This window comes from Protopterus annectens, chromosome 1.part0 (assembly GCF_019279795.1).
Source record: "Protopterus annectens isolate FY-2018-M chromosome 1.part0, PAN1.0, whole genome shotgun sequence".
NCBI classification, from domain to species: domain Eukaryota; kingdom Metazoa; phylum Chordata; order Ceratodontiformes; family Protopteridae; genus Protopterus; species Protopterus annectens.
The window spans coordinates 1,146,897,599-1,146,924,768 of NC_056725.1; the positions used below are offsets into that span (position 1 = coordinate 1,146,897,599).

The 27,170-nt window shown below is 42.1% G+C and overlaps 1 protein-coding gene across 1 annotated transcript in view; it reads right to left on the minus strand.

The window, feature by feature from the left end:
- Nucleotides 1-27,170, minus strand: part of LOC122800092 (prolyl endopeptidase) — a 1,490,953-nt gene that overhangs the window by 917,486 nt on the left and 546,297 nt on the right. The window contains 1 exon segment of the mRNA XM_044069645.1: nt 3,012-3,209. Coding sequence (XP_043925580.1) covers nt 3,012-3,209 — 198 coding nt within the window.

Consider the following 27,170-nt stretch of genomic DNA (forward strand, 5'->3'; position numbering starts at 1 on the left):
CAGATGTTAGGCCTGTGGTAGTGGTAGCTTCCTCGGAAACGTCTAATGGCAGCTGTATGGGTGAGCTGGGTCCCCCCCCCCCATCGGCAGAGGCCATCGCAAAAAGCTCCGTGGATGTGCTGGCTGGAGAAGCAAGGGTGGCTTCTGAAATGGTACCCCCGAAGTCGCCAGACCGGTCAGATGTTCTTCAGCCCCTAGACTGGAAGCTGGCAAGACATCCAAAGTCAGCGCAGTGTCAGGCCTAGAGACCTTGGCCTTCTTTTTAGAAGGCTCCGCCTGGATGGTCGATTTAGGATCCATATTGGGGGCAAGGCGCTGTGCTGCGGTAGCGTTGTCACCTCACAGTAAGACGCTGTCCAGTTCGATTCTCAGCTAGAGCGTCTTCTGTGTGGAGACATGCATGAATGGGCATACCTTCTTTGAAGGTTGTGCATCAGGGCTGGTAACTCGGCACGTAAAAATCAACTACCAATCATTAGTGGACCAGAGTTCCGCTGTGGCGACCCCTAACCGGGAAAAGCTGAAAGACACAACAACAACAACAACAACAACAACTGAGGGCAAGGTGCTTCAGGCATTGGTTTTCAAAAAACAGTTTGAGGGCTGCCATACGGTTGCGAAGGGTCTTAGGAAAGAACGACTGGCAGATTTTACATGGTGAATGGTTGTGGGACGGCTCTAAGCAAAACAAGTGGAGGTAATGTGTATTTTTGTGCAGAATTTGCCGACTGCACTTACATTTTCCCCTTCCTAGATGGCATGGACGGAATCAGCTAACAGATAAACGGCAATCTAAGCTTAGTCAAGAAATAAGGAAAGATTCCCCAACGGGGTACTTATCTTAAACGTAGTCAGTAGCACGGAGCAGAATGAGCAAACTGATGTTCGACTGCAGCACAGAAGTTTTGAGGTCTGTGCATGCGGATGTCATATTTATGGCCCACGGTTTATGGTCCCTACGTGAGAAGTCCCACGCACCTTACAGCATCCAAGCTTAAGCCTTGGTATATGAGCCGGACATTCAGGTTGCCTGAGGTGGAGGATATCCGACAGCTGAGAGTACTGCAACATGAGAATAGCAGGATATCAGATGAAAGTGCAGCCATTCTCACCTGACCATTAGCTCCATTCACTTCCCTTGAGATATCTACCATTTGTTTAACAGCTGGAGACATCTTGTTTAGCTGGTGCCGGCCATGTGGTAGACAGCAGGAGCATGTTAATGATTCTTGGCAATTTTTTAATTGACAGCATCAACTCTCAGAGGAAAGCAAAAAATATTTTTTTAAGGTTTACAGACTGTCAAAAAATAACAGTTGTTTAGAATTATTCAGAATTCTAATCATGATTATATAATAGGGCAAACAAAATGTGCAGAATTCCTCATCAGTCCTGACATATCCCTACGGGAAATCCTCAGATATGCCTTTTTTAAACCTTCAGTGAGGTGTAGACCAAGTCAGAGACAGAATTGCTAAACCAAGAACGATGAACTGAGACCAATTATCAATGGTGATTAGCAAAAGTGTTTTACGTACAGCAATGTTCCTGAGACTGCCAAAGAGAACACATCAGCTCAGCTGCTCCAAAACTGTGGAATGGCTAGTAAATTCTACATGCTAACATGTGAATATAACCATTTTAGTTACCCTGTTACATGTTCTCCTAATTCTATGACGCTGTCACCTCTGCTCAGTCTGAGATACCTCAAGGAACAGCACCCACAGCAAATGACTGAGTGAAAATTCATACATTCTTATAAATGCATTAAGAATGTTAAGTGCAGGGGTTGATGGAACTCAGGAAATCTCACAGATGTGCTCCCTCCCCAACTGTGAACTAGTCCAAAGCCTGTCTCACTGCCTAGAGACACAACATGAAACTGGTGCCATCTCTTGGTGCACCAAAGACCAATTTGGATCTGCAAATTGTACTTCCTATCACATTATTCACAAGGCAATTCTACCCTTCACTCCACCCTAGTTATGCATCTGAAAAAATAAATCAAAACAACCAAACTCAAAAGTGTTAACATATTTAATTACGGTTCTAATGAAGCCCACTATAGGGAAAAGGGAAGCTGAGGGCAGACTTTGCTGTCTGAGCAGACTACTAATCAGACTTCCATCATCCAGTGCCACATAAACACGATAAATTATGACTCATAGGCTTTGTGGTGCACATTTCACAGCCTCTGGCATCTAGAAGTCAACCCTAATTGGATTCAGAGATAAGCACACTGGCAGGAGTTGATCAGGATATTCATATGGTTTTGAAATACACTCTGTGAAATAATTATTAATCTATCAGTTCCACATTTCACACATGGGCTGCTGAAACGGAAGACATCCTGACTTAGGAATGCAGCCGAAGAATGCTTTTGTTCCTGCTCAACAACTGCAATGTACAGGTAAGACAGTGTGTAAAGCTTCAATTATACATACACAAATAAACATGCAAGCAGCTATAAAAGCAGACCAAGACAGAGAAAAAATTATACTCTAGTATAGCTATTATGCCATTACCATTGAAGAATTTTACCGTGCCTAATATGGTCATCATCCAAGGGTACTTAGAAAGAAAAAAGGAGACCTGAAGGGCCACAAGTCTTATTTTCTATCATCAAAGTCTGGAGAAACACATGACACAGAACTATCAAAAGCTATCAGATGTTGCCTCAAGAATCAACCATTTGAATAAGGTGGTCTGTAGTATTTATCTTTCAATTTGAGAATGCAATGCCATGTGCTATTTTGCAAATATGGCCACAGTCAAGCCTTCATATGGTTCCTGGATAGTTATCTGCATATATGTTCAACGTCCAGCATAGCAACATCTAGAATTTCTATTGCCCAAGACATCAGAAATCAAGTACACAGTAAGTGCAGTGATGTTGCATACTATTTACTATCATTATCTACATCACTTCTAAATGAAACCAAGAAAACTTGTACTTTAAGCTCTAAATCCAAAATTACTCATATCTGAGGAGCATTTAATGGCAAACTTACTTGGAGACAGAAACGATGTAAACTGGTAAAATATTTCTGAATCTTTTTTACGACCATTGTAACCCACAATACTACCAAGCTCCAGAGGGAAGGTTTTAAGGTGTGCTCCCGTTGCAAGATGATGTAACTGAAGAACATTCTTCACATCGTGGAGATAGCACAAAACCAGAAAATTGGATCGGACACATGCTGCCCATTCTAAAAACAAGAAAAGTAGATTTTTTTTATTCTCCAAGCATTCTTGGTGCTGCTGCTTCAGAGCAACAAACGAGTTTTACATGAAACAGAAAGATCTACAGAAAACCCAGGTAAGCCATAATGTCAATATCCCTAAATTATTTTCAAAAAGTCATATCAACCTGTTGTGATTTTGTAACTGGTTCACAGCAGGAGTGGCTTCTTGTAGCTGTATTCTACAGTGCAAGCAACATACAACTCAATTTTAAACAATTTTGCTCACAGAAACAATAGTATCATAATAAATTAACCCAATAAATCTGGCCTAGCTGCTCATTTAATGGACTTCCTAAAGATATAAAAAATTATGCTGATGCAATATACAGTGTTAGCATTAAAAATGCTTATTCAAGGGTGCACATTTTAACAGCCATTTCAGCAAAACTCCGACTGTAGATCACAGAATTATAAATGGCATATGGAATACATCAGTCATTTTGTTCAAACAGTGTTAATGAATGGTCATGCATATTCCAAGTCTTAAACAGTAGTAGTAGTCCAGAAAGCTAGAGTCAGATCTGGTATCCCATCTGTGACCCAGAGGAAGAAAGAGGACTAACAAGAAACAAGAGTATAAAGGATTAGTCAAGATAAAATCCCTTTAACTAGTAGATCCAGGAGACAGACTCGCTGACGCCCTTCCTGTGGGAGAAATAAAGATGCCTTGCTGAAGTTTCAAGTAGTTTATTCATTTAAGAAGGTAGACAAATGAGTCTTCTTGTTCTAATACATTACATTCAACAGGTCAGTTAATTAAGAAACGTTACAATGTGGGAGGAAAATCTGGGAGATGGAACAACAAGGAGCCAAACCTAAAGCTTAAAGGTTAGTTCCTTATTTTAATTTTTCTGTGAGGGTTTACACGTATCCATCTGCCTACTTAACTGAACAAACTACTTGAAACAAACAAGGCATCTTTACTCCTCTGATAGAGAGGGCATCAGACAGACAAGGAGACACCCAAGTCTTTGATTTTAGCTGAACTGTTAAACAGATCATACTAACATATTCACTGCATGCATAACCTTGCACAACATAACTGTTCAAGTACAGAGGTAATAGCAGTATAAACAAATTCATTTATAGAACATCTACCAGAATGCTGTAGCTCATAAATATACACTGCAGCTTTCTCATTAGCGAAGCAAAAAGTTAAAATCACATGTAATCTAGTTTTATCAGTTCTACATGTACTGAATTTGAACTATTTTGGTCATTTACATTCTAAACAGAAATTTACTTCTCAGGACACAACAAACAAGCAACATACTAACTACAACAGGGAACATATTCAAAAATAACAGCTATGTATACAGCAATCACAGCTTCAGCAAGACGTGCATTAGAAAACAGTTCAGCCTAAGTTGCTCAATGGATTTTGACAGCGCTACTTCTCTTATAAAGCAGTCTGGCAGGAATATGTAGATGAAGAATTAAGGCCTTAAAAACAAACACCATTTTATTTCAACTGTTTTATAGTGCATCTTATACTGGCACTTCCTACAAGTATATCACAACTATGAAACACATTTTTTTTCACACTGAGAAGAATTCAAGAGTGCAGAAATCAAGTCAGTAAACAGCTTATGTCCAAGATATGTGTACGTTATTAGAGTATCCATACCAGAAATATGGGGAGGGGCTAGATGCCGGAGCTAAAAGCACATTCTAAGCACAATGGTTTGACCACTGAGTTTCAGTCCTGGGCTATAGTTTGAGCTACATGGATCTGTCTCATTACCAGACCCCGTATCAAAGAGGTCTTTAAAGCGACAGTTGATAACATTGTTCTGTAAAATCATTGAGTATTCCTACATTGTTAGAAAAAAAAAATACATTTCTGTGGTGCACAGGGATAAAGCCCTTGGTGGTGCTGCGGTAGCGTTGTCGCCTCACAGTAAGACGCTGACCGGTTCGACTCTTAGCTAGAGCGTCTTCTGCGTGGAGACATGCGTGAATGGGCGTACCTTAGTTGAAGGTTGTGCGTTAGGGCTGGCAACTCAGCACGTAAAAATCAACTGCCAATCATTAGTGGACCGGAGTTGCGCTGTGGCGACCCCTAACCGGGAAAAGCCGAAAGACACAACAACAACAACAGGGATGAAGCCCTGAATGCAGCCCATGAGATCCAGGCTTGACTAACAGGCACATCAACTGAGGGAGATAGATGATGACTAATAGTTTGCCACTCAGCTACTCTGTGGAGAGAGGATGGTGAAATGGATGCTGCTTGCTTCTCCATGGCAATAAGTGGAAAGGGGGCACAGCACCTACCACAAATAAATAGGATACAGTGTGCAGGATCCATGGAATTGCTTGGCATCATTAGTATGATGTTGCACTGGAAGGCCTTACTATCTTTTACGGCCCCAAATATCAGATTAGGTCTCGAAAAACCATAAACTTTGAGAATTTGGAGATTGGGGAGGGGGAGCTGCAATAGGTAATAGCAGTGTGGGAGGAGGCAAAAAATATTAAGAATATACATTTCTGGGTAGATAAATTGAAGAGGAACAGGTTAAACAGTCGAAAGAGTTTTAAAGCTGCTAAAGAAAAGTAAATACAATTATGGTGATGGGATCAGCCTTAAACTAGCTATTTTTATAACTTGCCCCTGTTTTTAAGATTACATTTTTACCCATTAGTGCTCATCTCTATTCTCTCAAAAGTGACTTGGTTTAAAAATAGTAGTGTCTCTCTCTAGTATATTTACAATATACTTGTCTTAATTCATAAATTAAATAGGATGTACCATTTGGTTTCAATCTAACATCACTCTGCCGAATTACTGATGAATCGGCATTTGTGAATGCATTTCTATAGTTAGGACTAAGTTACATGGTAATAAAGTGTTTTTTTCTTGAATATCCTTCTGTAACTACCATTTGGTATGTACCTAACAAGGCACATCAAACAACTGGAGCATCTCGAGAGGTTCTACAATAAAAGAATACAGGGTATAAGTAACATGTCCTATGCAGACCACCTCAAGGCCCTATCCCTGTATTCTGTCTCCTACAGAATGTTAAGGGGAGTTCTATGCCTGGCATACAAGGCATTATCAGACCCCACTCTGATGGACCTCCTGCAAAATAGCAAAACAAACAGCACCAGAATTACCCGTTCCAAAGACTTAAATTTTGCCTGTGATATAAATAGGACCTGGTGGACAGACAGGTATGTATCCCCGAGACTACCCCGTCTCTGGAACAGGCTCCTCATCCTTGTGAAGCTGAGTTCCTCCCTAACCCAACTCAAGTGTAACATGGCCAACTGGATGGGGAACAGGAAATTAATCCCTGTTTGGCATTGCATCTCAAATGGTCACAGGCAGCCTGTAAATGGTTCATCTCCCAGGCCCCTGCTTGTAAATGTTTCACCTCCCAAACCTCTGCTTACACTTAAAGGTACCAGAACTTGTCACAGACTTGGAATACGTTGCTAGGCTTAAAAAGGCCCTTCTTGTCGTTAGCCTAGTACACACCTATGACCCAATGAACTACAATTTACTGATAGCAAAATGAGGTAATAAACCTGTCCAGACTGCCATTTAAATGCATTTAACATTCTACTCTACATATACATCTTCCCAGATACTCTCTCATCTTTCCCATTGTCCTGCTGGAATGCCCCTGCGGATTCCCCTTCCACACATTCTGATACTCTAGTTCATAGACTGATGACTTTTCTATAAAGAAATATTTCTACTGAACCAGAAAGCAGCTAGTCCCATAAATGTACTGCCTGTGTCCCAATGTCCCCTCCTCTACTGCAAAGTCATTCTTCATCAAAATGATCTCTTTACATCTTTGTTGCATAATCTTGGGCATTAACACTATCCACATTATGGCTCCTCACTCTCTTCTGCTCTTGAATGAGAACACATGCTCCTGTAATCTCCATTTGTAGCTGTTTCCTTATACACTACCACCCTTCTGATGGCTTTCTTCTGGACACTTTTCAGCAGCCTGATCTCAATCTTCTCAAAAAGCCTCCAGAACTGTACAATGTACTCTGGTATGGACTGATGTGGAACAGTGAAGGCATCACCTTAGTCTCTCTTAAGATACAATCCAATTTACTGTGTGCTACTGCAACTGTTTCTCACTCTGTTCCTGGAAGTACAGTTCATGTGTGATCAACATCCACTGGCTCTCTGACACAAGTTACACTCCCCCAGCAAATACTTTACAAAAGGGATGTGGTATCCCAGGTGTACTAGTATGCATCTTCCCTGTACTGAAACTCAGAAATAAAACTTGCTGGCATGTACATAGTTTTCCAGACTGCCCCTTACTGTTGCAAACTCAGCTGCTAATACCAGATTATTACAAACTACAGAGTATAAAATACTGTGCTTTATCAACCTAGCTTACAATAGAGAATACCACTGCACTACAATAAAGAATGGTAGATTGCTTACAGTTTCAGCAGGAGCTACTGCTTAACCCCCTTTCTTACAAGCTCCTTAATGCTGGACACTGGTCACCTTTAAAGACCAACCTCTTTAATGGGGATTGAATTACACTCTTAGAATACAGAAGGCACTCAGTTAGCCAAACCCACTAACAAATTAGCCCCTCCTGAAAATGTCTTCTCTAAAAATGCACCTTCCAAGAGCTCAACCTGGAATGTAGGTTCCAACAAAGGCTCTTTCAGATCCTCTAGAACCAATGTGTTTTGGAGGGGGATGACTGGGCAGAAATGTGAAGCAGAATGAGAAGAGGACAACAGAGACACCAAGTTATGGTAAGTACATAACTAATAAATCTGATGTTGTCCCTCTCATTCCGCTTCACTGATGGTTCAGAGTCCCCAGCTACATGATTACTTGGGTGACTTCAAGGAAGGATAGGTCAGCGCACAGAGAAGCCAAAGGACGTTCTGCTCCTGGAAACCATATCGAACCTATAATGGGTCACCAAGGTATGGGACTTGGACCAGGCAGCTGCAGCACAAATGTCATCAATAGGAATCCTAGATGAAAAAAAGATGCTGACGCAGCAATGGATCTTGTTGAATGGGCTTTTGGAGGATTAGGCAACTTCAAACTATTTTTCTCATGAAGAAAATAAATGCAACTGGTTATCCACTTTGCTATTGTGACTTTTGATACTGCTTGACCTTTACAACTAGGTCAAAGAGTGACAAACTGCTCTGATTTTCTGAAATGTTACATTTCTACCTTCATAGGACGAAACTGTGAACATCTAAGGAAAGTAACAAGTATTCTCCTTTGTTGGAACAGTTGGGAATAAAAAACACTGGCAAATGAATGCATTGGTTTATATTAGCTGTAGTAGTGGCCTTTGGCATGAATGAGAGATTAGTATGGAGGGAAACCCTATTCTTGTGAAAAATGATGTAGGGAGATTTGAATGAAAAAGCCTGCAATTCAGACACCCATTTCACTAAAGTAATGGCTACAAGTATAGCAGACTTTCAGGATAAATATTTCAAGTCACAATCATTAGCCAGTTTGAAGGGTCACAGCTTATAGAATGACAATCAAATCCCACGGAGGCGTTGGGTCCTTGACTGGAGGTCTAAGAAGAAAAATACCTTTCATAAAAGCTTTACATAACCTGGTTGAGACAACAGATCCTGAAGGAAATCCCAAATGAAAGTTGGATATGGCTGCCAACTGAAGCTTAATGGTCACAAAACTAGAACCTTTCTTAAAGACTCCAGAAAGGACAGAATCGAAGGAACAGGAGCCAAAAAGGGTCAACATGATTATTAGCAACCTAAATAAAAAACCTTTTTTCCATTTACTCATATACCTTTTAAGTAGAGGTCTTTTGAGAACCCAGAATGATCGCTTTGACTGGAGAAAAAACCTCGACCCTCTAGCAATCATAGGAACTGGAGAAACCATGCCATTAACTTGAGTGTGGGGAGAGGAGTCCTAGTGGTGGTTGAGAGAGGATGTCTGGTTTGGGTTCCAGTACCCATGGAGGATGTTTGAGGTGAGACCAGAGAAAGGGGGACCACACCTGATGAGGCCGAAAGGGGGAAATGAGGATCGATCTGCTCTTCAAGCATTTGGCTTTCTGGAGAAATTTTGGAATTAGAGGAAGAGGAGGATAGGCATAAAGGAGACTGGGGTGCCAATCTTGGACCACAGCGTCCCTTGAGGAACTCCCTGAAGGAGTTATCAGAGCAAAGTAACTGATGAATTTGTTGTTATGAGGGAACACAATGAGGGCGCAGCAGGGGAGACCCCATCGGTCGAATATCTTGGTTGCTAGTGCCCGACTGAGGGACCACTCGTGGGCATCAGAATAGATCTACTGACCCTGCCTGCTAACACGCTGGATTTTCCCAGTACATGTGTTGCTAGTAGAAAGCGATTTGGAGAGATCGCTCATTCCCAAACCCTCATAGCCTCTCTGCAGAGAAGGTATGAACAGGTTCCTCCTTGCTTGTTGATGTGCCAGACTACTGACATGTCTGTGTGCCCAGCAATGGTCCTTAGAGGTAGAGCTTCCTGAAAGGCTTGCAATGATAAGAGGACAGCTCTCATCTCAACGACATTAATATGAAAACTAGTCTCTACCGGAATCCACGTGCCTTGTACCATCTTCCCTTGGAAATGCCCCACCCCCCTAAGATGGGAAGCATCCGTGGTCACAGTGGCTGTTGGGGGGGGGGGGGTGAAAGGTCTGCAGACCATCAGATCTGAGCAAATCCACCACTGTAGACGAGAACTGCAAATGTATGTCAATCTGATAGGAACTGATATAGAAATGACCATTGAGCAGACAATGTCCGTTGAAGAATGCGTATCCAGTACCTGGCTAGAGGAACCAAAAGTATAGCAGCTGCCATGGACCCCCGGGCTTCTAGAATCGATCTGGCAGAAGGAGATGGATGAGACAGAATGGCATAAACTTGGAGTTTCAAGGTGTTGATGCGGTGCTGAGGCAAAGAAGCTATTTGGGTAATGGTGTTCAGCCGGACTCCAATGAACTCCAAAGTTTGAACCGACTGTGGTAGTGACTTGCCTAAGTTTATGATAATGCCAAGGAAGTGGGACAACTGGTAAAGATGGTCTCCAGCCTGAGAAAATTGATGCTGAGTGGGGGCAGTCAGGAGCCAATCGTCTAAACATGGGAATACCTGAAACCTTTGCAGCCGGAGATGAGCTGCAACCACTGCCATGCACTTGGTAAACACTCAGGGGGGCTGTAGTGAGACAAAAGGAAGGGCTCTGAAATGGAAGTGATTGGCTCCCAGGCAGAAGCGCAGATGACTTCTGGAGCACCTGTCTATTTTTATGTGATAATGTGTATCCTTGAAGTCCACAGAGCACAACCAATCATCTTTCGTTAGCAACGGGAACATGGACTGAAGCATTACCACCTGGAGTGCGACTTTCTTCACATAAATGTTGAGATTGCTTAGGTCCAAGACAGGCTGTAGGTCCCCTGTCTTTTTTGGCACCAAAAAGAAACAGGAGTAGGTTCCAGACCCTCTCTGTCTTTTGGAACCTTAGCAGGAGGCTGTAAAGATGCCCTGAACTGCTTGTGATGCCGTTTTAGCCTCAGTGCCAAACGTTTCTTTAGTGGGGAGTTGGGACACTGGTGAAGATGGAGGGGCAGGCATAAGGCCCTTCAAAATCAATTTATTCTTCCTTTCCTGGATGGCTCTTGGATTAAACCCTTCACAGATGCTACGAGGGGAATCCAGGTGAGCTGGCCCTAAACAATAAACATATCTATCATGTGTTTCCGAGTGTGGAATTTTTCTCTCACACTTGGCGCACCTTTTAAAACCCATAGGCTTATCCATGATGTAGGAGAGAGAGAGATAGATATAAATCTACTACTATAGTTATAAAAATACAGAAGGAGAGAGAAAGAAGGGCCAAAGCCCAGAAAGGGAAAAGGAGGTTAAGAAAAGCTAGAGAGAGCCCTAATGCACCTTGAGAAGCTGAAAGGGTAGGGAGGAAGTCTAAATACACCTAATATTGAGAAGAATATAGAGTATGGAGCATTTCTGGCCGGCCCTCCACTGAAAATTGGCTCGTTCCAAGTCAGACTTTCCCAGTTAAATAAATAAATAAAAATAAAAATCTTAATAAAAAGGAAAAAGGTTATGAAAAATAACATTTAACTGCTCTGGTAACTATGTCTGGATGCACTGGAGGCAAACAGGATCTGAGGAGGTTGGTCTAGAGGCAGAGGACTGTGGATAAGGAAGGAACTCGAGCTTAGAAGCTGAAGTCTGTGGAAGGCAGCCGAGTCGGATCCATAACCCATCAGTAAAGCAGAATGAGTACATCAGATCAAGTAGTTACAACTGGGGAACCCAATATTAATTTTTGCAGTACAGCAGAGGTTCATCTCTCTGATGTATTACTAGCTACACAAAAAAAAAAATGCAGGATTGCAATGTTTTACAGCTCTGAAATTTGTTTGTGTTAACACTTGGTGTATTAACTGCTGCTATAGGGTGGTTGCTGGGCATGCTGCATTATGAAAAAGTAGTTATGTCCTTACCATAACGTTACATGTTTGTTGTCCTTTATCCCACCTTCCTTCTTTCGGGTTGGGCTCGGAGCCGATCTCTGCTCCGACTCGGCCACTTCTAAAGCTCGAAGAGTCCTTACTGGCTTGAGGCTAGCCCCTTTTCCCAGCATGCATAGCGGTAGCTACCCAGATCTCGTTTGTGACAACTAACCACTAGATATAGAAACAATAAATTACCAAATAAAGGCGGTAACCAAACAATACTGCTTCCTTGTACCGAAAACAACATAACAATGGTGACAACGACTACACCAACAGCTGAAAAGCAAAGGGAACTCAGCCAAAAAGGGAATTCCTCTCAATCATCCAGGATGGGGGAAGGAGGGAGGGACGCAAGAAGGAAGGCAAGATAAAGGACAACAAACATGGAACGTTATGGTAAGAACATAACTTCTTAATGTTATGTTGTCTATCTCGCCTTCCTTCTTTCTGGTTGGGACAGCGTTTCCAGCACCTAAATCCTGGGTGGCTCACTGGAAAAGAGATTTCAGAACCGTGGAACCAAAAGATGCCCTGTTGTGAGAGGCCATGTCCACTTTGTAATGATTAATGAAGGTATGGGGAGTAGCCCATGTTGCTGCCGCACAAACAGTATCTAATGGAAGTTTGGCTTGAAAAGCTATGGAGGTAGCCAAGGACCTAGTAGAGTGTCCCCTTACCTTTCCTAGGAAAGACACATTCAGAGACTCATAAGCATAAGTAATAGTATTGGACAGCCATTTTGAGAAAGTCACTTTGGAAACTGGTGAACCTTGCTTACTCTGTGAGAAGGATGGGTTGCCAACTGGCTCACTGACAGAACCCACACTGTAAAAGTTGCAGACTCCAAATCTGACCTCAAAGCAGTGACAAGTGGAGTACCACAGGGTTCCGTCCTGGGACCTCTCCTGTTTGGTATCTACTTCTCTGAAGTACAGGCTAACACAGAAAGCCTCTGGCTAACAAAGTTTGCAGATGACTGCAAACTAGGAGCCATAGTCAAGTCCCCCAAATGATGTGGACATCCTACAGAAGGGCCTCACTGAGACAGATGCCTGGTGTCACAGCCATGGCGTCAAGCTCAGTGCCAAAAGGTGCAGTGTTATCCCCTTTGGTAAAAACTCTGTACCCATGAACTACCACATAGGCAGCAATCTAGTTACCACCGAATGCGTGATAAGAGACCTTGGGACTCAGGTGGACAGTAGTCTCTCCTTTGATAATCACATCGCCACCAGTAGTCAGGAAGTCCTTCTACATGGCACACCTCATCATAAAAGGGTTCTCATCCAGGTAAAAAAAGAGGTCATTGTTCCCCTCTACTCGTCACTCATTAGACCCATTATAGAGTACAATGCCCCTTTTGGAATGCACCTCACAAGACATCTGCAGCAGCTGGAAAGGCCACAGAAGTACCTCACAAAGAGGATTACTGGCCTCAAACAAATGTCCTACACTGACCACCTCAAGAGACTCCAGCTTTACTCCGTAGCATATCGCCTACTCCGAGGTGATCTCTGCCTAACATATAAAGCTATGTCAAACCCAGAGCTGTTGGACATGCTACACCTAAAGAAATCCCAATCCCTCCGAGCTACATGCTCTAGGGACCTAAACCTTGTCACCACAATAAACAGGACACACTGGAGGGATAGATTCCCGTCCCAGAGACTTCCTATACTCTGGAACAAGCTACCCATCTATGTCAAGCAAAGTTCTTCATTAGCACTCTTCAAGAAAAATCTTGATGAGTGGATGGGAAATAGGAAATACACCCCAGGGATCACTTCTGTGTCTCTGCTAGACAGTGGCACAGAAAAATAAGTTTCTTGGGTGGCGTAAGCTATGGAACCTTGCTGGCTAGGCTTACGTAGGCCCTTGGGCAGATAGCCTAGCACATACCTATGAACCTATTTGATTTTCTGATGTCCTTGGTTCTTTGAAGATAAAATCGTAACTGCCTGTGGACATCCAATTGATGAAGCTTATACTCTGCCTTGTTGCCATAATTTGGCAAGAATACAGGGAGTTCAATTGACTGATTCAAATTATACTCTGAACAGACTTTTGGCAAAAAGGAAGGATTTGTTCTAAGAGATGCTCTATCCTTGTGAAAAATCACATAAGGCGGGCAAGATGGAAAGTGCCTGTAACTCGGAAACCTGCCTAGCTGATATAATTGCAATCAGGAAGAGGGTCTTCCATGATAAGAATTTTGGAGGACAAGAAGCAGCTAGTTCAAAGGGAGGGAGAATGAGGGCCGCTAGTACTAAATTTAAATCCCAAGAATGGAGAAGTTCTCGGATCGGAGGCCTTAATAGGGTAGCACCTTTCAAAAAGGCCCTACCTAGCTTGTGGGACATGATGTTAGAACCTAGAAAGCCCACATGAAAACTGGAAATAGCAGCCAGTTGAACTCGAATCGTTAGCAGCCGCTGCTCCTTTCTCAAAGGTTTCGGCCAGGAAGTCCAAAATGTTTAAAATTGGTGCTGTAAAGGGATCAATGTCATTTTGCTCAGCCCAGATAGAGAACCTCTTCCATTTACTAGCTTAAAGTTTCCTAGTAGTTGGTTTGTGAGAAGAGACTAGAATATGTTGAACCATAGGCGAGATATCTGGAAGCCTGGCTAGGACTAGAAGTGGAGAAACCAAGCTGTCAGCTTGACAGTTTGAATGGAGGGATGAAGAGCATCTGACTGATGTCAGGAAATCTGGAACCGGGTCCAGAATCCAAGGCTCCTCTTGCAGGTAATGCCAAAGGAACGGGAACCATATTTGACGATGCCAGTAAGGGGCAATGAGGATCAGCTTGCAACTCAACAACTTTGCTTTCTGAAGAACTTTTGGAATGGAAAGGCGTGAAGAATCCAGGGGGGGGGCAATCGTGGATAAGTGCATCTCTGGGTGACTGTCCCGGTGGGGGAACTAGGGCAAAGTAACTGCTGCATTTGTTGCTTAGATGTGAGGCAAAAAGATCGCAGTATGGCTGGCCCCATCTGCGGAAGATCATACCCGCCACATCTTGTTTCAGAGACCACTCGTGGGGCATGAGAATTGCCCTGCTGAGCTTGTCCGCTATCACATTTGACTTCCCCATTGCCGTACTTGAAGGGCCTCCCAAAACAAGGGGTAAGATTTGGTTCCACCCTGTTTGTTGATGTACCACACCACTGACATGTTGCCCGTCTGAATTGCTATATAGCCCAAAGGAAGAGAGTCGTCAAGTGCTTGCAATGCTAATAACACTGCTCTCATCTCCAGGACATTGAATGTGCAAATGGTACTTGTGAGGTTGCCAAGTTCCATGGACTGTGTCCCAGATAATGCCCCCCCCCCCTCACCATCTGGGAAGCTTCCATGGTCACTGTGGCTACCAGATGAGGGGCTACAAAGGGTCTGCCTAGAGTGACTCGGGGAGAGTGGAGCCACCACTGTAGATCTTTTTTGCAAGCATCCATGACCAAGATCATGTGTGACATTGGTAGATCCTGATATGACCACTGAGTGAAAAAGAGCCACTGCAAAATCCTCATATGGTAACGAGCTAACAGGACTAGAGTAATGGCAGCCGCCATCAAGCTCAAGACCTTTAGTACTAACCGTGCCTGAACCTTTGACTTTGACAAGAGGAGAGACACAGACGTTGAATGGTAAGCAACCTTTCCTGTGGGAGCTTGGCTTTCATGCCTCTTGTATTTAGTTGAGCACCTATGAAAGTAATACACTGAGAGGGCAACAAGGCAGATTTTTCATAATTTATTGTGATTCCTAGACGCGCACAAGTGTGAATCGTGTGGTTCCTAGCCCTTAAGAGATGATGCTCGGTGGTGGCAGTGAGGAGCCAGTCATCTAGATAAGGAAACACCTGGAATCCCAAATGTCTCAGGTGAGCAGTCACTACTGCCATGCATTTAGTGAACACTCTGGGGGCTGTAGTGAGACCAAAGGGCAGAGCTCTGACTGGTAATGACTGGCTCCCAGCCAGAAGCGTAAATGTCTCCTGGACTGCCTGTCCATTTTTATATGGTAGTACACATCCTGGAGATCGATAGAGCACATCCAATTGTCCTGACCCAAAAAGGGTAGAATGGACTGCAGTGCAACCATCCGGAACTTGGTCTTCTTGACTGACCTGTTTAACTTGCTGAGAGATCCAGGATACGTCTCCAGACCTCTGTCTTTTTTGGAACTAAAAAGAACCTTGAGTAAGTTCTGGATTCAATCTGGTCTGCGGGGACTTCCTAAATGGCTTTTTTTTTGCAGCAAACGTTTTACTTCCAAGGCTGCTTGATCCCGAAGATTGGGTGGAACATCTGAGATTGATCATTTTTGACTTCTTGGGGGTGTTTGGGAGAAGGGAATTTTGTAACCCCTGGATATTATGCACCGTACCCAAGCGTCTTATGTTATATCTTGCCAGGCTTTTGGGTACAGTGATATTCTGCCCCTGACTGCCATGCAATCCCTTCAGGAATTCTGAAAGGGCCTGGCAAAGAATATATCCCTTTCGCCCTGTTGTGAAAACCCCCCCTGCCACAAGGTCGGTGTCTCCCGTTATTTCCCCCTCTGCTCCGGGGGAATTATCTCCACGAGTGTCCGGCGAAGCTCCCTGGGATTTACAGAACCACATTTTACCACTCTTTTGCCCTTTAGGATAAGGCCTGGATGGAGTGGAAAAATGGACTCCTACTGCAGAGTTTTGCCATCTCGTTCACTCCTAGTAAGAGTTTCTCTAACTTGTGGCCTGAACAAGGCCGAGCTGCCAAAGGGGGTGTTCATAAAGGAGGAATTGAAGGGCTCCGCAAATTGACAAAGGTGCATGCAGGAGCGTCTGCGAAGAGCAACTCCTGTGCCTGCAGCCCTACTCGCTCCATCTGCTGCGTAAGAAATAAGGCGCATGGAGAAGTTAACAATGGAGGTTAGGGTTGCTAGCTGGTTAGCCGACTTGGAAGCCACTCCCTCAGCTAAAGGATACTGGAGGGTATCTCCCAGCTCTTTAAGGAGATCCCTCTGAAGTCTTGTGAAATGTGTCAAATAGTTCAGCGACTGAAGAGTACAGGCCGCTGAAGAGAAAACATGCTTCCCATGGCTCTAGGCTCCTTGTTTGGTGGATGGATAGAAGAGGAAGTCTCCGCGAGTTCCTTCTTGGTGGCTGCTGCCACCACCGTAGTATCAACTGGCATGACTTTAAAGAGAAATGTCTTGTCCTCTGGTGCGCTAATGAACTTGTTAGGCCTTCTCGGAACGGGCTCCATGGTCTCTGGAGCACTCCATGCTTTTTGACTCACTACAGAAAAAAGTGGGTCGAAAGGTGGAGACACCCAGGAGGTGGAGGTTTGGGAAGCAAACACGTCCAGGTACACGGACACATCCTCAGAAAGGGCAAGGGAATTCCAGTTTCCCCTCTGCCTAAGGATCTCCAGGATGTCTGAGAATGAGAGATCCTCAGAGGAGGACCGTGGGAACCCTTCCTAGTCATCGAAGTCCGTGTCAGAAGTGACTGACTCAGGGGAGTCCACATGCTTCCTCTTGCATCTTTTCTTCCTGGGAACCTCCTCTGAGGCATACTCAGGAGAGGTCTCGGAAGAAGAGGGGTCGCCCTGTGGGGCGTTCTGGGGCATCGGTTCCCTACGCTTGGGATGGAGCGGAGGATCCGAGGCAGATACTCGTATCGATGGGGACAGAACCAATGGAGCCGAGGGTGGAGTGGTCTCAGTAGACAGTACACTCCATCACCTCATATGCACAGCGTTGTGGAACAGAGGGAGGCTCTGGCTCCGAGGAGCCTGGAGACCTCCTCCGCACTGAAGGTGATGGCTCCGAGGCAGATGTGGGAGCCAAACTCACCTGCGCCAAGGCTCCAAGGAGGAGAGCAGAGTTGGACAAGGGTCTGATGCCACTTCCCCCCTTGGAGCAGACGAGAGAGTTTTGGCACCCAGACCCCTCAACAGGGCAGATTACCGAGGAGGTTGGAGCGGATGTCGGAACCGACAAGGCAAGGGTTGTCGGAACAGACTATTCCACCACTACTACTTCCATGCACTCCGGCTCCGAACTGGATGCAGTCAGAGGAGGAATAGAGAGAGGAACTGGTTCGGACAATGGCGCCACTTCCTTCTGGGCTGGGCTCGACAACAATGTAGCAAATACTGGTGATTTGAGCAGCCCCTTCACCACTCTCCACATCATCTGATAAACTCCTGTATGATCGAGAGGAGTGGGCAGAGGACCGGTGACTACCCGCCACTGAGTACAACAGTGGAGACTGAGGCACAGATCTCATCGGGTCAAGCGAAGGGGATATCGATCTCTTTTGGGTCCGGGATGGTTCTGAAGACACTGATGGAGCCACCAGAGAAAAAGACTCCTCGGAGCCAAGAATCCACTACGAAGGTTCTGAAGATTTGGGTCTAGACTTTGTCGGCAATGAAGGTGGAGCCGACGAAGATGCCAGTTTGTCACTGGGTTTTTTTGAGGGCTGCGTCTCCGATGCTACTTCAACCTGGAGTTTTAATAACCCTCTCAAAATAAGTTTGTTGTGCCTCTCCTGCAAAATCCTTGTGCTAAAGGCATGGCAAACAGAGCACGAGTCCTGCAGGTGGACCAGCCCTAGACAATGCACACAACTTGTGTCCGTCCGTAAGGGACATTTTCTGGCAACACGAGTCACATTTCTTGAACCCTGACTGCTTGGGTATTTCTTTAGACATTATAAACACCACAAAGGACAGGACTAACAACTTGGAGAGTGTTTTTTTTTTTTTTTTTTTTTTTAAGAAAAGGGAGGAAGAAGGGGGGGGTAACCTCTAAGTTAAACGGCTACTGCTCCCAAAGGGAGAAGGCCTCTAACTAAAATGGCTTTTCCCTAAGTAGCAAGGAGGGATCCCAGTAAAAGAGAACAACCCTCAAGAAAAACAGGCCACCGACAACAACACATAGGTAAGGCCTGAGAGAAAACGACAGCCTAACAGCAGCAAAAAAAAAAAAAAAAAAAAAAAACAGCAACGAGAATAGGAGTGATATAGAAGGAATAATCACTAAACTCTAAAGAAATTTAGCCTTAAACAATAAGAATTTTTATAGAAAAATGTCACTACTTAGCCTGAGCCAGCAGAAGACAATCTCAATGCTGCAAGCGGCAAACAAGATCTGGGTAGCTACCGCTAAGCATACTGGGATAAGGGGCTAGCCTCGAGCCAGTAAGGACTCTTCGAGCTTTAGAAGTGGCCGAGTCGGAGCAGAGATTGGCTCTGAACCCAACCAGAAAGAAGGAAGGCGAGATGGACAACATAACATACATAATTATATCACATTTAGAAGGTACATAACAGAGGATTACAAGTGGGTGGCTGAGGCTAACTGACTTATTGTGTACGAGACATGGATGCCAAGAAATTCATCTTGACAGCACAGCTCAATAGGTGAAACTTGGCATCCATTTCGAGAATAGAAGTCGATTAGCATCAGTGACCCAAACATAATTCTTTGTAATGCATGGAGCTTTACCTGCTCCATGTAGTACAAGTTTCAGGAAAAAAGAAAAAAAACGCATTGTGTTTTGCTGGATTTCAGACTCAAAGCACTCAGCAAGCACCGTCAGAAAGCTACTGTAACCCAGTCCTTTTTTACGTTTACACTCGCCTTCCAAGCCTCTCAACTGTCAAATTTTTTTGCAGAATGTCCAGATCTTTGCCTCATATGTTTGGTCTGTTCCTCAAAGTCTGTGGTTTTCGGACAAATTACTGAGGACTATAAAGACACTAAATTACATGCATTTAGGTTTCAGACTTTGTATTCTTCAGAAAATACAGGTGAACACACATCCTGTTATTCTAGTAATGTTCCAAATTTGTAACAGGAAGTCAGGACACGTTAATGTCAAACAGCAGGCAGAAACAAATCTTTTACCCTGCCTCTGTGTTTTGCTCGTCAGTATCGGTAGATTTTACTGCATAGCCTGAGACTTGACTTTAGCAACTTAAGCAGGGGATGCTTAACATTTTGTTAAGGTCGTGTTTCGTGCCACTCTAGCACTTAACTGATTTGTCTTTTTCCGAATATCGGAGGGTAATCAACATGCTCCGAGCATTACAAAAGTTATGTTCTTTGAAAGCTGTTATGATTGGGTCTCACATCAGAATAATGCATTCCTCACTTATCTTTTCACAGATTCCAGAGCATATTCACTGAGCTCCATGTACTACATTATCTTGCACATAGAGCCAACCATAGCTCTCAACCTCTTAGTGCAAGAAATCTGGACAAAGCCTGACAAAATGGGGAGACAAAGGCCCCAAAATAGGGACAGATTTTAAATATCGCGCTTATAAATGTAGAAAACTGCTAGAGTAACAGGATTTGTGTAAACATACATTTTCTGAAGGATTTCAAGTCTGAAACTCAAATGAATGTCATTATTTAGTGACTTCAATCATCAGGTTATCCCAATGATTTGCCAAAAAACCACAACTTTTTATGAGGAACAGACCAAAAATATGATGCAAAAATCTGGACAGCTGAGAGGTACAGTGCCAAGATAAATCAATAACAAGTGACAAATTAGTTTGGTGTTTATAAAAGCAGCAGATATGAAGAATTTTGCTGCCTTAAAGCTTGTAATTCAGCTCTTTCATTATACCTATGTAGACAGTGTGATGCTGTATTCCTAAGAGATCCTGTTTCCAAATCAGCGGTGAGGTGTCTCTCATAACTAAATGAAGAACACCCCAGAGAGTCAGTGGACCCCTGCTTGGACACTGCTGTAATAAGGCAATGATTTCATACTTAGCCATTAAAATAAGCTGAACACATGGAGTAACTTACTGAGGAATTTGTGACATTAGGAAAACTGCTCAATATTTCTAATTAAAACTTGACTCCCGGTGAAACTAAAATGCTATTAATATAATGCTGTCAAATTATTTCATTGCAGACATCGTGGACGACTACAAAAGTAGTATAATGCTTAAATTTGATTCCTTACTTTTAATATACAAGGAGGTTGTAATTTAAAGTCTGGTAGCAGCATACTCTGGTAGACCTGGTAGCTGGGAATGTGCCCCTAGAAGCATGCAGGCACCATCAATGAGCACACGGTGGCCTGTTACTTCAGAAGTAGTCAGCATGGCTGCTGAAAGTTTATCAGGATTAGCCTGACAAGTTATGTAGGTTCTTTTACTCTGATATTCACATCAACATTTATTTCTGTGATTATGTGATGTTAGGTCATGGTAATACTTCAGACTGTATACCCATGCTACTGGCCAGCAAATAATAAATGGTATTTGTGAGCTAAAGTGCTCATTTGTACCTGAACATCACCACACTGCTCTAACTCAAAATAAGTTAACTGGCCACTTCCCTCATTAGCAAATTTACTGGTATATTGCAGATCAGTACAGTATATGAATCTTCTGACCGTTGCTCTTCTGTTTCTATTATTCATACTAACACCTGTGCACATTATTCATGCAAAGGGTGCTAACAGGCCCATTCCACATTTGCAGACTGCTGTAGGCCATCTTTAAATCATTAGGTGTCAGTGGTTCAACAGTTAGCAAAGGTAACTTAGGTGCTGTAAGACCAAAAGGTTGTAGGCTTTAGTCCCACACCAGGTCTTTAGTCTCATCTTTCTAGAACAGACACTGTAGTGCAACATAATGGGAGCACTGAACTCATGCAGTGCTATTCTTTGGATGACGCGTTTGAGGTCTAATCTGCCTCAAATGGTGTTAGTACAGGTGGATGTAAAGGGTCCCACAGCACTTGCTGAAAAGAGAGAGTAGAGGTCGCATTTCTCGTTTTCAGTTATATAATCATTCTTAATCAGCTATGCAATAACATTAAAATACGTATAACAAAAGGCAGTATACTTTCCTCTTTTTAAGATGGTCTTTTCTAGCAAAACTTCCCCTAGTCATTATAAATACCACCTCAAGTCTGCCTTGCAGTGTAATGAGCCCAGTCAAAACCATGCTGAATTTAAGCCTGAATGTTAGCACTGCTGGTACAATTAACTGCAGCATTATCTGCCTGGGTAGGATTATATCAGTTACGGAAAAGGATCACTATATTCCACGCACAAGTCCCTATTAACTATAAGTAAAACCCACAACTGTACTGGTCTGTTCTTGTACTCAATTTAGGTGTCCAAAATCTGAAATTCTACCCTACCACCACTGCACAACAAAGATGATCTATATACAGGTTAAAAAATGTGCTAAAACAACACCTCAAAAAAATACTTGTCTCTGCTGTTGCACCTTCCCAGGCTGGACTACACAGACCCTTACACAACTACATTACCCCTATATACCTCAACAAAAATTCTCAATGGAAGTGTCCTACATTCCTCTTTCTGTCCTTATTGCTACTTCCGTCTCTACTCATCCCCCTGACAAGTTTTTCCCCTCAGCAAAATTGCATCTCATAGTCACTACCTTTGACACCTGCCTCAACTTCTCTACAACTTTCTTTTTTCTATATCACCTAACAAATATGCACACTACACCTCTACTCTCCATTTTATCCTCATCACCTCAGGTTTCGACTTGTATCTCACACAACTTACTCACTCTCTCATTTCTCCTACCCTTTCATGTAAATTTTAATTGGTCTTGCATTAGTATGTAATGACTAATTTACTGATTACAGATCTTCTCTAGTATAGCTGCTTTTGGGTTATTATGCCACCATACCACAACTTTAAGCTTTGCATTTTTCTCTATTGCATAAAACTGCCCATTTTGTAACAGGTGCTTTCCTTCCCAGGCATTCACCGAAAAGGGGTTACCAGAGCCCAGTCAGACTACTTCGCTCAAAGGCAATAAACAAACAGGATAAATAGCCAGCACCTTTGCCTGCTATTATTTATATTTTACTATTACTGGTTAGCAACATGTAGTTGTTAATATTCTCTTAACTGTTCATGTCTTATAGTGCTCTTTAGCAGGGTACATAACACAGCATTGATGTTTTTATTTTACCATCTCTTCTCCAGTCTTCATATATCTCCTATACATCAATCAAATTATCCACCTAGCAGTACTCCCTTGTTGGAAGTGCCATTGTGTTACTGACTGCTTTATTTTGTTCTTGAAACTTTCTTTACTAACTCTAACCTATTTCTATTTTTAATGTATTCACAGTCTGCTATATTATGTCCTGAAATCCTGTTCTCTACTTGATGTAACCCATTTTCCTCTTTTTGGTGTGTGTGTGTGTGTGTGTGTGTGTGTGTGTGTGTGTGTGTGTACAATCTACTACACTCTGGAGAATGTCCGTTTCAAATAAACATTCATTGTTTGCTTCAACTGCAGCAAAAGCTCAACTATGGAGCAACATCATAGCTGGTAACAAGGAAACAGTCTTTTACCCTCAAGGCTGAGTGACCTTGAAGTTAAATATGGTGGAAGCTTAACTACCCCTCAGAAAAATTCAATTTTTAATATCACTTACTGCAGCAATAACTTTTTCTTTTTATATCTTTTTTTTTTTTTCAAATTAAGAGGTGCAACGTTTTTGCCCAAGATTCACTTACATCGACCCACTTCATTCCTGAAAAATTTCACTGGAAACACTATTTAATTTTCCCCACTGCTAAATGTAACTAATTACCTCATGCAACTCCAACTGTCCTCCAACTCAGATGTGTGTTCCATATCCCAGGGGGAACAAAAACGCATCAAGTCAATCACGCTTAATTTCAGCCATTCTTCTTGCAACCAGTTTAATTTCTTGATAAATGGCTGAGCCAAGCCAATCCTAAATGTTTATTTTTAAGTTTGCTCCCCCAGGCAATTACACCTTTAATTATTTTAGTCTTCTCTCACAGAGCTAAACACCTTTATCATCCTACTTTTCTTCCTCTTTCAGAGCCATATACATATATATATATATATATATATATATATATATATATATATATGCAATTTTCTTCTGAAATATTCATTAAACTACTGTTGTCCTGTCTGCACATCTGCCTTTGGCAAGCATCAAACCTTCAGTCTTTTATTTTGTCTCTTTGTAAAAAGGTTTGCTTCTGTCAGCTTACAGGCCTGTAATATTATCTAGATAGACATTTCTGCAATTTATTATGTTCTGCTCCAAAGGAAAGTTGCTTCTTTTTATTCTTAGCTTTTTTTCCTCAGTAAAAATGTCATTACTCTATGTATTCTCCACATTTCAATCACATCACTCTTGTTTACTGCAATGTAAACAGTTAATCCCTCAAATATAATAATTTATTTACTTCAGCATTTAGTAAGCAGCTTCTCCTCAAACATAGTATTTGTATTTCCTGCAATGAGCTATTCTCAAGTAAAAAAATATTCATTCTCTTGGACTTTCATGTCATTAAAAAATAATTATTCATTCTCCAAACTTGCATGGCATATATGAAAGGTTTGTACTTACCATGACAACAGAGTAGTGCTGCCTTTTTCTGTCTGTCTCAACACATGGTTATATCCGATAAAAACAGATCAGAGGTTGGCTCCAAGGCTGAGGAGCCTCTCCCACAATACAACATGAACCTTACTATCTTCAGATTGAGTTTGCCCCCCAAGTATATTGCTGATTACCAACTATAAGATGAAGAAAATACTGCATATTTGACAGAATACTATAACTACATAGAGCAACCAGAAAGAGTTGCATCCAAGAAAGGCTCCAGAAGGGTCCAGTGTAGTCCAGAAGGAGCCATAAATAGTGACAATTTGGACGGCAAATGGAGGACAGGGATGTGGAATTGCATGGAAGAAGATAAAAATCTATCTTTATGGCAAGTACATAACTTTCTTATCTGATGATGTCATTTCCATCCACTTCAACACATGTCAGAGTCCCCAGCTAGAATAACCCTGGGAAGCACTATGGAAGGATATTCTAAAGAACGGTAGAACCCAAAGCAACTCTGGACCTGGACTGCAAGTCAAGCTTGTAATGACAGATAAATGTATGAACTGTCAATCATGTAATTGCTGCTCAGATATCATCTATGGGAACACGACTGAAAAAGGCTGTCGATGCTGCAGTTGCTCTGGAAGAATGTGCCTTTGGTTTAGAGGGCAGTGACAAATCCTTAGCCCTGTAAACAAAGGCAATACATTTCTATAGCCACCTCAAAAGGGTAACCTTAGTCATGATGGCAGAGCCGGATAGTAGTCAAATGGGGCCCTAGGCAGGATAACAGACCCCCCTGCACATACGCGCGTACACACACAAACATAGCAACCCCCCCCCCTCACAGCAACTCCTCTGCAGCCATTCCAGTGTTCCATTACTTAGTTATTTATCCCCAATTACCATAAAAACTGTTCAAACCTGTCAGCGTGCACACCATTTTCTTCTCTGCTTCTACGATTACAGATATTTAGATTTAATTTAAAACTTTTATTTCACATTTTATAGTACAAACACTGATAGTCATTTGATAAACAAAGCAATACAGTCTCACACTGAAAACAAACCTAGCATGAACAGTAAACTTCTCTACCCCTGAAACATTCACGGAAACAGCACTGAAACCCACATTCAAAGAAAACACATCTTGGCCAGTGGGAGATTAAGTTTACCTTTGAGCTGTTTTGAAACAATACACCCCTAGCACACATTTTAGGACCATGCATACATGCATGTGTTCTTTAATTCACCTTCCTTATTGTATTAAACTATTTTCCTTGTATAATACATCACCACTTGTTAAAGTGTGTTTTAAATTTGTTAAAAAATTTGACTTGGCCCACAAGGTGCCATACACAATAATAAAAAATAAAAAAACGGACGGCAAACAAAAGTAAAAAGGTGTCGTTTATTCCAACTTGATGTTAACTTAAATAACTTAGTGCTTTTGCCTTAAAATACATCCAGACTTCTTCAGAAAGCACCAAGTTATTTAAGTTAACATCAAGTTGGAATAAACGACACCTTTTTACTTTTGGTTGCGGTCCGTTTGTTTTTTACTTTTTGTTTTAAATTTGCAGTTTAACATTTTTATAGAAAGCAATGAAACAAAACTCATGCACCAATAATGACAAAACTGCCCATTTCAGAACATTTCAACCATAAAAGTTCACTCAAACGTCTGTCATTACAATCCACCATTATCAGTCAATATACACGATCTCTGCACAAGTAAAAATTAACTGAACAAGTCCACATCACAGAGATGTAACTAATGAAGAGGTTGCTCCTGGCAAACTATTTTTAGTGTTTCATCTACAAATTGCCTATGTTACATTTTAAAAAAATGATAAGCTGGTAATATTGCAATAGGGAATGGATAGCAAATCAACAGCTTTATAGTTACTAGGCATCTCATCCATAGGAGGACACACTCAGGACTGCAGCAGCCAAAGGGATATATGCAAATTACCCCTTAAGGACATCAAGTGTTTCAGCTAAATGGCTTCTAAATGTCCATGACGTTTTAAGTCTTTATGGACAGATTCAGGCCAACAAAGTCAAACTCCACTAACTGTGGACATGCACATTTTGGCCTTATGACCTTGTCAGCACAGCATAAACTGTTTGGCTATACCCTAGAAACACAGGGTCTTTAAACCCCAGTGATGTCCATGTCCACAAACTTATAAAAATAATGCTAATAAATAGATATGAAAAAAATAAAACTCCTAGCCAACAGATTTTAATTTTAGAATGAAGGGCATACATTTATTTTTTTGGCTTGGATGCTGTGAGACAAGATGTAAGAGTGGACCATGGAAATTTAGGTTACAAGATAAAGAATTATTTTGTCAGATTAAATTATTTGCCATTGGACTTAATGACACTATTTCCATTTCACAGATTTTAAAATTAAAATCTGTTGGATATGAGTTTTAATTTTTTATATGTATTTATTATCATTATTTTTATATGCAAGTTTGATGTTAATTGATATAGGTTTTGTTGTTTAATTAAATTGGAATAAGTTTATGAATGGTAATTTATATATCAAAAGTCTTTTTAACTTAATACGTAATGTAAGGTGCTGTTGCTTTAAATGCTTGAATGATGTTTAACACTTCCTTGTTTTAGTTATAAGGAAGTGACGATGTTACATTTTGTTTTATCTCTGATGAAGTCCTGTAATACTGGATGGGACCAAAAGTACCCAGATTCTTTATTAAATGTAATATTTTTAGAGGTGTGTCACCATTTCATTTTTTATTTTGAAATTCCTTTGTTTTTGAGAGTGGATGTTTTTTGGCTCTCATCGTACCATTTGTATTCATTGGAGCTGCAAGCAATATTTATCCTGCGGAATGAGTTATCTTGCTGGTCAAGTGTTATGAAGGACATCAGCGTATGCAGGATTTTAACAGATTGTGAACGTGTCCAACACGCTACATGAATGAGTTTGAAAAGGCTTGGCTGTGCTGCGGAGTGCTGCAAACTTCGTAGCAAT